Consider the following 14,832-nt stretch of genomic DNA (forward strand, 5'->3'; position numbering starts at 1 on the left):
CCCAGTACAGGCACAGTACATACTTACCCTTTAAAGTTTCTTTAAATTAAGAAATTCTATCAAACTGGGTCAGTGTTTTGAGTTTTTTCCGGGGATTTGTATGTTTCTGGTCCACAGCTGCTAGCACTGGGAGTTGTGGAAGCCTCTGGGGAGTAGGTCAGGAGAGAGCCCAAAATAAAACCAGGGCAGACCTCTCTTTGAATGTGTCAACAGTAAGAATATATTTCAAGAATTGCTTTAAAATTAAATAAATAAAATAAGTTACAACCGCTTCCCTGTACGCAGGATAAGCGGTGGATGATGGATGGATGGATGGATGGTCTTAGGTGGAAAAAGACAAATCTGTCCCTCCCCTTCCGCTGGACCACCATGGAACCTTTCTTCGGAAAAAATATGTACGGTAGTCAGTGGCAAGAGACAACAAATCTTTTTATCACGTTTGAATTGTGCTCTGAATTACACAGATGATGATGGTCAATTTCAAATATACATTTAAAAGTCAAAAAAGTCGCAGTTTTGAACTATTGAGGTATAAGACTGAAAATACATAATTACAAAGTACAAATTACCACAAACCCAAAAGACGCATATGTGACTTAACTTTTTCTCTCAACCACTGAAGCTAACATTACTGAAACTAATGTCAAAGATCTTACATGTGTAGATGATGTGATAAAAGAACTGAGAGTGTTGGATTAAACACATCAGGTGAGAAATATTTCTGCGTGGAACATAGCTAAGTTATCTAGCTAGCAGCAACCAAGCAATGAATGTTAGCTAGCATTACCGCGTTAACATGTTTTGTGATGTATATTGTGCGAGAGAAGAGATGTAGTCTTTTGAACAGTTTTCACACAAAACGACATGTAACTTTACTGATTTACAACAAACTGCAACTTAGTTGACTGGCAAATTGATCTTTTAAATTGTAATTCAGGGCACAGTTCAAACAGGATCAAAAAATAAGTTGTCTCTCGCCATCCACTACCGTACATAAAAAACTGTACGAAAAAGACAAATAATGCATCCATAAGCAGCAAAGTCTGAGAGCAAAAGTGTAAACAAGATTTAATTTGACCAAAACAGCCCAGAAAACTGTGGCTCAGACAAAAAACTTTCATTAAGAGGTGTCATTTGTGTCAAAATAATTAGGCCTAGGGTGGCCATGATTAAGCGTCTGTGTTTCTTTACTCATGTGACCTGCCCTTCCCAGTCTTGTTAGTTCCCAGTAATTGTTTCACACCGCTAGTGTAGCAACACTTCATCTGTGTTAAAATAATAAAAAAGTTGTTTTAAAATAACTTTGTTTTTGTAGATCTACAGTACATTTAGGAAGGTTTGAAATGGAAGTGCTTTACATCAGTCAGGATCTATAAGATTGCTAAAGCTGATTTCTTTCTGGAAATGTTGCATTTACTATTTTTTTTTGTTGATTTTTGATTGTACACCATGTGTTAATGTGACGTCCCTTCTCTATTTTACATTTAGCACAAAATTTAGCTGGGTTTCAAATGCCTTCATGCATTACATACATCAACTTTCCTCAGCCTGGTCACATTTCTCTAACTCAGTGTTGTGTCTCAACTTTATATGACTCTGCCAAATTACAGAGACTAGATGGTCAAAACATTTCTTCCATTTAACCACACACTGACAGATTGATCACGTTGCCTGTCCTGCCCTCTAGTGGTTCCACCAGGGATCACAAAGAAAAAAGCTACAACAAAGCCAACTGTGAAAGTCACATTTTGATTCTTAACTACTGAAAATGCGACATAAATAAAAATGAAACCTCAAAACAGACAAGTGATATTTTATTTTAAATGCATCATATTGTATATTTATTTTACAATTGTATGCTATCTTATCAGTTACACACAAAACAAAAAAGCAGCCATGTAATAATATACTTTAATCTCCCAGAATGTAACAAGACTTTTCAATTTGGAGTTGAACTGCAGGTTTAGGGGAAACTGATTAGATATATTGGTAATGTCAATAAAAGCAAATGTATTTAATTTTTAGGTGAAAAATGTAAATGTCTTACTATTAAGTAAAGTTTTTCTAAAGTCAACCAAATCCAGATACAATAAACATATCACAAATTGTGTATTTATGAACAATACACACATGTATAATTTAATCAGAGATGAGATCTGTCTTCTGGTTGATATCAAACATTGCCAATAACTTAAATAGATATATTAGGGTTGAATACTAAGAGGAGAGGCTGAACACTGCGCTGGTGTAGATGCAAAAAAGGCAAATGGTTCTTAAAAAGGGTTGTTCACTGTAATAGGCACTCGATGATGTCTGGCATGTGAGTATTATAGCTGCTTGGCTATCAGCAGGTTACAAGTTCTCTTCTTCCGCCTCGCTCATTAATCAAATTTACTGGGACAATGTGTTTAACTCAAAGTCCTGTAAGACTCCATGTGAATAAAGCTGAGGTACAATACATATGATACTGTTAAAAAAAAAAATCATATTGAGAATAACCATTACAGCTACTGCACCAAGATTATCAATTATAAAATAAAACTTAATAATCAGCATCTCTCTCCACCTCAACCTGAAGTGCATTTTTGCATTTTAAAAAATGAGACTATTGTATTACTACTTTAAAAAGGCAAGAAACTTCAATTAGCAGTGAGGGTGGAGAAAAAAAAAATCCTCACATCAAAAGCATTTAGGTCACCATTTCAGATATATGTTGTAAACAAAATTTGGGAGATGTTCTGGCATATATTGCAGATTGCATGGCGTCAAACACAAAAGGCGTGAAAGCAGGTTTTAGAAATGTACTGCAGTTGAATACAAAACACATCAGGGAATGGGGTCCATTTCCTTCCTTCCTTCCTTCCCCCCCTTCACTCAAATTTATTCATTCCAGCTCGAGTCTGCTCATACTGAGACTCCCATTTCATAGAAATAACAACTCATTCTAAAATGACTGAATGGAAGAGAAAGTGATGCCCGTCCCTGCAACACAATATAAATATGAGATCACAGCTGGTTACAGAGGGGTGGGGCGTTGGAGGTGTAGGTCTCAGTTAAGCAGCTCAAGGTAAGTGATTGGCACTTTGCCCTTCTGGGTGCCTCGCTCACCCATCAGCCAGTCTGAATCCATGCCTGGCACACTGCTGACTGTGATGACCTGCAAAGAGGGAGAGATGACGGATACACTGTTAGTTGTATATGGTATTAAGTGATCAAGAATAACTTTACTTTTTATGTAGCATACATCAGTTTCATACAGTGTTACCTGCTTGTGAAAGACACCAGATTTATGGGATGCTTGGTTATAAAGGTTTTTATTATGAAAGCCAGGTCAGGCCACACAGTTAGCAGACTGGAAACATTTTTCTGAATGCGGTTATTAGACCAAATGAGGTAATGCTGGTTCACTGTTAGTCAGCCACCAGGACTGTAATGGACAGATCAGTGCTTTGCCAGGAAAGGGAGTGACTATTCCCCTGAACAGAGTAGTTCCACTGCCGCTGTAGGGCATGATGTGGTTAACACAAGTTTGGGTTAAGACTAGCCTCCCCAATTTCCTAAGTTAAACTGTTGATTCTTATATTAAAAGAAACTAAATAAACTAGAATATAAGGCGAGATAGAGACTACTGTTGAGCCATACGGAAAAAGGTTTAAATAATTGCGGTAAAAACATAACTGAAAACCTTATTCATCCTTAAATGCTGTCTGTTTTCCACCCTATTGGTAGTTTTGCTCCTCAATCATAAGATAGAATGGACCTATTTTTGTGGCATACCTCATCAGCCAGCAGGGAAAGCTCGCTGCTGCTGGCAGCATCATAGTCGTAAAGCACTCGGGCTTTGCGGCTGCCGTTGGAGCTGCGCAATTCGTTGAATCCGCCCGATGCTGTGGAGCTGCCGTGGCCTGCAGACACGCTGGGCAGGGAGGCCGACACCGAGATGGTGGGCACAGAGATGCTGGCAGTGCCCGACGCTGAGGACTGGTTGTTGTTGGAGAATGACGAGGGGAAACTGGTGGGAGGAAGGTGAGCTTAATGAGCGCAGTTAATTTTTGTGTTCTCTTCTCCTGTGAGTATCAGATACAGCTCTCTGTGACCTCATGCCTGACTAATTTTCATCAGTATTACTCATTTTCCTGTTTCATCTGAAAGGTGAAAACTATGCAACCATAGATGAACTTAAAAAGTAAGACAGGACCGTTATTTACTCATTTCAGAAGGAGAGGAAAAATAACTGAAGGACTTGAACGACTTACTGCTCCCTGCAGTAACGAGTATATTAATTTGAGCAATAACCTAAAACACTGAGATGAGGGTCTTCCTGCTAGTCCATTGACATTTAACTGTCAGCTAATGCAGTGTGACACCAGAGTTACAGCCCATAGTTGTATGGAGCTATTGGGTGACAGGAAGAATGGGTGGGTGGTCCCGGTGGTATTTTACCTGCCCAGCTGCTTCTGGAGATCCACCATATACTGGTAACACTGTGCGTAGTACGTAGTCTGGGCCTCCACAAAGTCATTCAGGCAGCGTAGCTGGTGTGCCTGGGGGTGCACAAGGAGAGATGTGAGAGAATTATACTGAAAGTTTCACTGGTTTCTGTCAAACGGTTCACATGTTAAGCTCATGTTTTACTAAAGGAGAACTGAACAGGTCACTCAGCTTACCTATCTGGTATATTTTAAAGGTTACATTTGCAAGACATAAGACATCTTTCCATACTAAACCTTTCATCTGAAATGACAGATCTACCCATTTTACACACAGGAGCACTATTCAGGCTGTGAAAACAATTGTACAATGCCTGCATTACAAACTGGAGGCATGGAGTCTGAAAGACATGTACAGGTGCATCCCAAAAACAAATTATGGAAAAGTTCATTGTGAGCACCAGAACAAGACAGAGATTAAAGGCTCAGGAAACCTTTGGAGGTGTTTTGAGTTAATTAACTGATTAGAGCTCTTCTCATGTAAACATTTCTGTATTATAATTCTTTATTCTAAAATTTAAATACACTTCAGTTTTGATTTTCAAGAGCTGTAAATATCAAGATGGCCTGAAATATATTCACGTTATCTGTAATGAATCTAGCATATATTAAAGAGTCACCATGAAGATGAACTTTTCCACAATATTCAAATTTGTTTGAGATGCACTTTCATATTAACCAGGCAGGGACAGCCTTAACAATGCTACCGAGTTGCATTATGGGAAGAGTAGAATCCAGCGTTTTTAGAGGTTGAACCATAACTATGGGTTTTAAATCCGGATATCTTGGTCTCTGCTGCACACTTCTTGCACTTTAAGGAAGTGCAATACTTAATAATAGAAGTCGCCTTTTGCTGCCAAAACCAGCAGAACTACAATAACATCCCTTACTGTTACTTTATTTTATTACTTTATTTAATGACTCAATGCCAGTCAAAGCGGAATCTGGGCTGCGCTACTTACGTGGGTGCTGCTGACACCTTCTAGCAGCAGTCGGGTGATCTCCGCCTGCCGGTCAAACTCACTCTGGGTCATTCTCATCTCCTGCTCTGCCTAAGGAAGAAACAAAACTAGATCTTTATAGAATAATATCAATGTACACACTGAAATTATGATGATCAAAGTCCAATTTCTTTTACGATACATGCCTGTATTCAGTGATTTCCACACCAAAGGACACGCATATGGTTTAAAAATAAGAGGGAATTGAACATGTCTCAGACAAACAAATTGGTATGCTGATATGTTCCCCTTTTTGAAAATGAGGCCAGCAGGCGCTGCCACCTCTGACATGCAATATCATGTGTTTGTGTCCTATGGCCTAAAGCTCCTTTATTATCTGGGGAAAAAAAGCTCTTTGGCATAGAAATAATCAAATTAATTTAAACTGAATATCATCATTTACCACCAGTTAGCCTAAAAACTAACACATGAACCTAGTCTGTATGTGTGCACATCAGGGTTTTTCCTGGCTCACTATGAGGCGGAAGTGGTGCCATCCTGATCACGTGCCTTCAATTGGCTCAAGCAAATACTTTTTACAAGCAACGTATGTTAAGCGTTATAATAATTATGTGATTGAAGAAAATGACAATAAGTTAATGCATATTTAAAAAAAAAAAAGAAAGAAGCTCAACAATAAAATCAAATACAAACATAAAAGCGAACCTGTTCATTTACACACTTAACTAATGGCAGGTTATTTAAAATCAAATCAAACATCATGCATGTTTTCATTTATAGTTCAGTTGATGTGAATTCCTGGATATTAAATGTTTAAGTTTCTCTAGTGGTCCCAGTAATATTTGTTCTTCCTGAAGCACATCACATCATGACACGGTTAAAGCTCTGCTTGAGACTGAGAACATCAAATACTAATATACTCAATATCTTAAAGCTTTTTGATTCTGCTGGCTAATTATTATTTAGACAAAAGTAGATCTCCTGTTTTTGAAACATTTATAAATGTATTTTAAAAAAAAGAATTGTATTTTAAGTAATACCCTCTCACACTTTCACAAAATTTGCTTTTCTAAGTAACGCTTGCTAGAAAATAGTGTTTACGATGAAAACACTTGTTGAGTTTTGTCACGAGCAGGAGGTGGGACCATATTTGCCCCGTAATTCTCTATGCAGGAAAAACCCTGCATAGAACATGATTAGGCTTCAATGTGTCAAAACCAGGGAAGTCAGAGGCAACACAAAAAAAGGAAAGGAAAAGAAAGACAGGGAAAAGAACAGAACATCCAAACATCTGAACATGAGGTTTGTGTACTGAGGGAAATGTTTCCTTTTCCTCATATTGAGCCAAAGGACTCAATATGAGACTTGTGGAACAATGGCTTGTTGAGACTTGCTAAATAGCCCAATAAACATATGGTCTGGAGCTGAGACTGACAGGGACAATGGCCTTACTGTCCTGCAGTCCCTACAGCTTACATTAGAGTCCCAGAGAGAGGTGTGGAGGAAGGGAGAGCACTTAGTGTTTTATTCTTATGGGACTTGTCTACAAGGATCCAGCATTTTCCATGGAGGCACGACAGTATGTGTCATGGAGGAGATAGAGAAAGGGAGCAGCAGCTGTTGACACTGCTACCAGGGGGTTTGGTGTGTATGTGTGTTCAATTCAAAGATGGCTCCAACATTCCACTCACCTCTGTCACTTCCTCTGCTCACATCTGCTGCTTTGCGTTTTGAAAACAGTGACACAGTAGTTAGAGCTACAGCTGCTGCACGGCCACAGCCAACACAACACATCCTTACACTCTGTGTGTGTGTGAGAGTGTGTGAGAGAGAGAGAGAAAACGAGGCAGCGGCATGCTTTAATAAAACCACACTCTGCATGACTGTGACAATGTAACACATAAATACTTCTCATCCCTTTCACACGACCAAACCACCTCAGACGCTTTGTCGTCGTGTGAGAGAGTACCACCCGTGGAACAAAGATTAAAAAGGGAGAACTGGTGTTAACCAGCAGATTATTTTCACTCTTTAAAGTGGGTGCAGCTCTACTCAGATAGTGTTGACAGGACACATGTTTGTGTGTGTAGATTAAAAACGCACTATTAAGAAAGCAATAACCACTAGACAACCCTGCTATTAACAAAAGCTAAATTAAATGAGCATGTTGACGAGCCAGAGAGAATGCTTAGCTCTGGTGTGTTTTTCCCAAAGGTTTTTGCCAAGTCTTTGCTTGGTACTGCGGTCATTAGAGATATCATCTTCAGACAGTGTTAACAGGAAGACGGCCTCTGTCTGAGAGAGTTATGACAGATTATGTGCAACTTTTAACAGTCAGTCTGTTAAGACCCTTTAAACGCTAGTTAGGATGAGATGTAGGATTGAGGGAAATGAAAACTTACTTCGGGATGTTCCAACACTACAAAAGCCTCAGTCACTGAACTAGGGCTGGGCGATATGGCCAAAAATGTTATCATTCATTCAAAATCGATGATTATCACGAGAAAAAGTCAAATAATTTCTTTCAAAGGCAGATTTTTGCTCCTGAGTGAAAACTGAAGAAACCAGATGGTTAATTATGTGGTTAAACGTTTCTTTATGGTCAGAATGTGACAAACACTTGATGCCAAACAGTGAATCACTTCACAAGTCTGAGGTAGAACATTCAAAACTATTGATTAGTTAATGTTTTTTCAGGCCTCTATTTTTGATGATTCTACTGATCTTAAACATCATGCTCTACTGGGACCTTTCACTAATGCTTGACACACCACATGGCACAGCTGATCACATCAATTTGAGAATCCCCCAGTTAAAATTTAATTCATATCAGTAAATTAAGTGTACCGAGTGGCACAAAGATTTCTTTCAGGATGAATTAAGTTCCATCTTATCTCATTTTTCAGGTTGCAGTATACAGGCTGTGACCATTAATTAGGCTGCCACTCAAAACGGTTTCCAAACCTACAGGTTTCAGATCTTTTCATTTTCACTTATTTATAATTTTAGCAACTTACATAAAGTGGTTCTAAGAGCTTCGAGAATTCAGTTTAAAATCTGTTTGTATTTAACATTTTATGAATAGTGTATGTTAAATGTTCAAAAAAAGACACGCATTCATCTGATCCTCTTCATTTTCTTCTGTGCCCCTATTAATTAATTTTTTTATTTCACTACAAATAAATGTTAAGTGTGGAGTACTGGTACCGCAAAGAAAAAGAGACAATCAATCCAGATGTCAAAAGAAAAAGGGAAGTCCAAACTTAGTCTTAACTTCCCATAGCTGCTCATGTGATGGTATGAAAGTCACAAGAGATAAAACGGTCAACGTCATGTTGTGTAATTTAGTCACAGAGGGACTGTAGGATACACCCAGACAGCTTTTCTTGCTCTGAAAGGAAACTGGCTAATGATTTTAGAAAAAGCTGTTTATTAATCAGCAATATATCATTTAAATAGATGCAAAAAATGACAGTATTGCATTCATGATGATGTGTGTGTGTGTGTGTGTTCATACTTACTGCATTTTTATCAGCCATCCTGGCTTTCTTTACCCTGGTTTTGGCCGCATCCAAATCCAAACGTTTGACCTGCAGTAGCTTCCGTTCTTTCTGGACACAAAATGACAACAAAAAGTTCAAAAAACAGAACGCTGTGCACCATCTACTGTCAGACTTTCTATCACAAAACCTGCTGTCATCAATCACTTTACAGCAGATCACATTAATATGGGGATTATTAGTAGAACTGCATGTTCAATGTGCTAGATTGTTTGGAGGCAACTGATAAATGGTTGAAATACCGCAAATTACATCAGCATCTTCTTCTTCTACTAATCCTTGTTGCAATATTTAAAACTCATCTGGTAACAAAAAAGCGTCCGAACGTCCATATCTTTAAGTAGGCCATTTTCATTCACTGAATGAGTTAGCAATTGCTAACTTTACTACTACTACATTGGATGTTGTAGCTGCTTCACTATTAAAAGCTTTAGAAAGGTCAGCCAGAGTGTGTTTCATGTTGCTTTCACTAAATCTTAACTGCAGCTTTAAATGAGGCTGATAAGAAATCTGAGTTCACTGCCAAAGCAAAGGAAACAAACGAATGATGGTAATGACCTCAACCCCACAGCAGGTGTCATAATGCTGAGGTAATGTGGTTGTGATCACCTGTTAAAGGAAATCCTATAAACAGCACTGTAGACCAATTTCTAGATTTTCTTCTAATAAACATCAGCTCCACAAAACAATTTGAAACTTAAATATCTGAACTGACTTGAGGACACAAGACAGTTAAATATGATTCCTGATTATTGAGGCTGCAAAATGGCAATGTCTACATTCTGCAGCTGTAAGTTCAGTGAAGTGAAAGATCTGTAGCGAGTAGTATGTAGCTGCAGTATCGTGGGCAGCAGTTTCAGGACCACAATCCTAGGACCGGAATTGCATTTCTAGGACCCTTGTTTACTTTGATACTGCCAGCTAGCTATTTTACTCTGGACAGCCCCCCGAAGCCAGTTATCCTTACCACAACCATCACCGAGTGTGTGCCTAAACTTAAGTTATATGCATGTCGAGCGGTTAACCCTACAGCTGCGCACATCAGCCTCAGTGCTAGCAGACAGGGTTATTGATGTGCATTACCACCACGATTTCACTAGCTGGTGCTATCGCAAAAGAACTACGGCCCTAGAACTGCGGTCTCAGGATTGCTGCGGTCCTGAAACTGCAGCCTCCGGTACGGCAGCTACATAATATTGCCTGTAGCCGGCAGTCCAACTCACCTGGATGGTTTTGAAGTCACCCTCTAGAAAGTTCCTGAAAGGTGTCAGGAAGTGGATGGCAGCAGTTTTAATTAACTCCCGCTCTGCCCCACCAATCTGCTTCTCCGTCTCACCACATTTTATCAGAGCATTTCCTGGAATTGTCAGCAGCACAAACAAAGCATCATTCCCTGTACAACACTGGACAGGAGACTGTACACTGTGGCACTATAGTCAACTAAAAAAAACGTAAATACTTTAATCTTGAGAAGACACAGAGGCCCGTGGATACCTGAAGAGCCTTTACTCAGTACTAATCTACACTAGACAGAACTCTGGAAAACTAAACAAGCATTTTATGAAAGCTTGCCCAACAACTAACCCTTAATGACTGGAAGCTAAGAAGCTTTCAGTTAGTGGTTGACCAATATGAACTTTTCAATGACCGATATTTAGAGAGCAGAACGGACGATGGCTATGTAATGCATTCATAATGATGAATGCATTATAATGCCAATGACATCGGGTGGGGCAGCTAGCGGTTGTCTTATAAAGGCATGAGTTTCCCATACATATATTTCACTCTGGAAAATCTCTGGAATTATGTTACAAGATGCGGACACAGTGGATTTATTTACGGTACCATCATGATGCCTGTTCAACATTGTGATGTCAGCCATCAGCGGCATGGCATCGTCTGTCATGCAGAGTAGAATCTACTAAACATGTTATCTTAGCCAGTAACATTTTGTTTTAGATGATTTTTTTTCTATCAATGAAATAGAAAAATACATTGGGTTGTGCTGTAGATGTACAGTTTGTCAAAAGTGAAGTCATTCAGCTGCATTTTTCTCTACAGTTTAAAAATATATATTTAATGCTAGCCAGTAATTGTTTTAGATTAGATCAGCTGCGATTTAGGATGATATATCAGGCTTGTGAGTGCAGGTATCGAAGGATACCGATAATCTCAAAATGATGAATATCATCTACTTTCAATCACTTTATTTGTTCCATCAATTAAGGAATGTTGCAGGGGAGGGGGGAGGACTGCGTTAGTCAACCAGCTACAGGAATCAGCTAAATAAACTCCACAACTAAAACTGGTATGAACCACAGCCAACATTACCCAGAATTCAGCAGGGGCTGTATGTTAGTGTATCACTCACCATAGGCAGTTCCAGGACCAAATTCATTTCCTGATTCGATCATGGACTGGCCCAGCAGCTCATGGTTGTTCATCCGCGTGGGGACTTTTTTTTCCAGTTTCTCATACACGAATTCCTCTAACCGGACATCTGCAGATTGCAACAAGAAAACTCAATTACAAAGTCACAAGACTACAGTGAGGGAGCCAAACAGTGACTTTGGGACAGTGGATCCAAACAGCCTGCCTTATATTAGCAAACTATAATAGAAGCTTTCATAATGTCATCACATCACGCGACAACACTGGCAGCCAGCATATCTGTGGTATGTTGTATATGGACATAAAAAAAGTAGGACATGTCCACTTTACCATATCCAAGACTTTACACAGGCCTGTAATCAGCAGTCTGCCTGTGTTTGTTATGACACCATGGTGTGAGCTGAGGAGGATGCACAGCTGAGCTTACAGACTTCACAGAGGGTACTGATGTATGTCAAACACCATCTCAGAGATGTTTCATGACCCTCCTTACTGGCAACATCTCCTAAAATCAGGCATTTTCTGAATTACTGAGCAACTCTTCAGTGCACAAACATGACTTCAACTGTCTGAACCGATTTGATTATTGTTTATATAATATACATAGATATGAACTGATACTGTGGATTTAAAAAATGGTTTCTAAGGTTAAAAGAAACAACTTGTGGTGAGATCACCATTATGATGAATCTACCGGAGAATGGAGTAATTTGTGTTACGTCATTAGTAAAGAAATCTAAAAATGTACTGATGAGCAAAGTGAGAGGCAATAAGTTAACATCCGTATAAATGAGGTTTGGTTTATAGAGTGGGTACCTGCCCTACAATGCCCTGAACCCTGAAAAGGGGGTCAGCATTTTGTTTCTCAGTCGAGTCAAGTTCATCACAGACTCTAAAGTGTTGGTCTTACTTGGGTTGGGCTGTAGTAAGACTTCTGTCTGCTTCATAATCCTTTCTGTCCATTGCTTGGTGTTCTCCGCTCTGACCAAAAGGTTCTCCAAATGGGCATCCAACTCTGTCTTTTCAGCCTGGCCAAACTTCTCTTCTGTAAACTGAAAAAGAAAGTATCCGGTTATAGTGTGCACATAACCTATTGTCTGGACACACTAGAGTACGAAGAGTGGGTTACGGGACGGAACGTTAGCAAGCAGGGCACACAAGCTTACAAAATAATCTCCCTAGCTAATGTTGATGATAGCGCTAAATTATCCAATGGTTTCGGAGGCCTGCTTTGAGGGTTATGTTGTAACGTTACAGCTGTAAAGTTTTGACTTATGGCGACTGCGATGTCGGGGCTAACAGTTGCCGTTTAAAAAACAATTATATAATGTGACGATAACTATAGCCAACTTTGCAGAATACAGACTTTTCTCTCAAATGATAACGGGCTACATAGCTAACGTTACACAATAACACCCACGGTAGCGTTAAGTTAGCTATTTAGCAAGCGAGCTAAAGCTACCAGACTAGTTAAGCTAGCAGCTAACGTTGGTTAATAACAACAACTTAACGTCACACGAATTACACGGTCAAACTTACTTGTACCGCGCGGCTCAGGAAAGTGCCAGCGTCTGCGGCTAACCGCTTCACATTAAAATCCATGGCACACCGGGGGAATAAACACTTGATACAACAGCTAGCTTGTCTCACAGTCCAACTGCCATCACTATGGAAAATGTCATTGAGGCAACTTTAGTGGGAGTTCCACCCAGCTGTTGAGCCTGACAAAGATAGTATACAGGACAAGAGAGTTCACATCGCCACCCTATTCTGACAGTTGTGAGGAAAATTTCACGCATGCGTACATTCACATACATACGACAAAGATTGACATTTATGATTGAAAGTCATTTTTTTTCAAGCGACAACAAATAGCAATAAACTGAAAGTGTTGCTGTTCATGTCGAAGATACTGTGCAAGATACTGAACCCCGAATTGCCTCTGGTGGCTGCCAGTGTATGAATGTACTTTCTGTTTGAGCACTTAGGCACTTGTAGTGTAAAAGCGTTTCGACTGGTCGAGAAGACTAGAAAGGCGCTATACAATACGGATCATTTATATTTACATCTGCATGATGTGAGACACACCGTGGTATATGGGAGTGTAAATTAGAGGCAAGCACATTTTGTAATCTAATCTATTCTTTGTCTTATACATAACTGAGCTGAATTTAACATCAATATGAGATTTTGAACATTTTCTCATACTTCTTAAATTTAGCACCTGAGAAATAGTCCTTTGATCCAAATTTATATGATCTTAAAATGCTCTTTTTTCTCTCTCTCACTGCACTGATCTTTATTTGTAATAACAGTAAGATCCAAAGGAAATTCCTTCGGCTAATAAATGAAGCTACACAGTGTCAGGCATTTGTCTCAGTGATCAAATTCAAGTCTCAACTCAGCTATTCAAATATATAGCAGAGAAAATTATATGCTTTTCTTGTCTTTGAACGTTTTTTCTCAAACTGGACAGAATAATTAATTAGTTTTTAGTCTTAGATTACTGTATGCCAGTCCCTCAGCCAGCCCTGTGCACCACATACTCGCACCAGTGGCCACGTCCTGATTGATGCTGTGTTACAGACACAAATTGACAACCCTACGCTCTGTGGGTTGGCGAATGAGGTGTGGAGCCAGCACTTCACGGGATAGCCGCTGTCACAGGAATGTTAAGTTGGTTAAGCAGTCAGTAAAACACAAATCCATGCCTTAAAATAATCAGTGGAGGCTCAAGTTGTCTCACTGCTCACTGTCTCTTCCCTACACTGCTGTGTCTGTCTAAATTAATCATGGGTGGAGCAAGGCTATCAAGCAAAAATGTTTTAAGATAGTATAGAAAGTATAAAATATTGTATATAATTGAAAGTATATAAAATGTAAGTTCAAATAAAGAATTCAGGAGATTCTGGCAACCTGTCCAAGGTTTACCCCATCTTTTGCCCGATGTCAGCTGGATTGGCTCCAGCCCCCCGCGACCCTGTACACGGGATAAGAGGCTGACAATGAGAGTGAGTGAAGACTTTAGCAATTTCAAGAATACAGCAGAACCACAGGAAGATATCCATCATCTCCAACAAGTTGAAATACAGATCCCAATGCTTTCAAAAGCATGACAAAGTTGTATCATTCTGGACAAGGAATGACACCAGTTGGGTAAGAGCTGTAAACTGCAAACACTAAAGCTGATGATACACGGGGCAACTTTTTGAGCAATGTTGCTGGGCAATCTTGCCGTCCGACTATGTTTAGAACGGATAGCGGCAGGGCAGGTGGTGGAATCAGAATCAGAATCAGAAGGAGCTTTATTGACAAGTAGTGTTTTACACATACGAGGAATTTGCTGTGGTGATAAGGTGCTACGCGTAGACAAACATACAGTCAACATAAATGAATGTAGAAATATATAAATACGGAATAGAAGAACAA

General features: G+C 39.4%; 1 protein-coding gene across 1 annotated transcript; it reads right to left on the reverse strand.

Annotated features, from left to right (window-relative positions):
* Positions 1–1,895: 1,895 nt before the first annotated feature.
* Positions 1,896–13,100, reverse strand: sh3glb1a (SH3-domain GRB2-like endophilin B1a). The gene is made up of 9 exons (XM_038724723.1): positions 12,943–13,100; positions 12,314–12,455; positions 11,384–11,512; positions 10,236–10,369; positions 8,974–9,063; positions 5,453–5,542; positions 4,444–4,544; positions 3,778–4,012; positions 1,896–3,157 (listed from the first exon to the last, which is right to left on the reverse strand). The coding sequence occupies exons 1-9, from the start codon at positions 13,003–13,005 to the stop codon at positions 3,050–3,052; spliced, it is 1,092 nt and encodes a 363-aa protein (XP_038580651.1). The 5' UTR covers positions 13,006–13,100; the 3' UTR covers positions 1,896–3,049.
* Between the last annotated feature and the right edge of the window lie 1,732 nt (positions 13,101–14,832).

This window comes from Micropterus salmoides, unplaced genomic scaffold, assembly GCF_014851395.1.
Source record: "Micropterus salmoides isolate LMB-PRFRI ecotype aquatic unplaced genomic scaffold, ASM1485139v1 Ms_hic_scaffold_1, whole genome shotgun sequence".
Taxonomy (NCBI): Eukaryota; Metazoa; Chordata; class Actinopteri; order Centrarchiformes; family Centrarchidae; genus Micropterus; species Micropterus salmoides.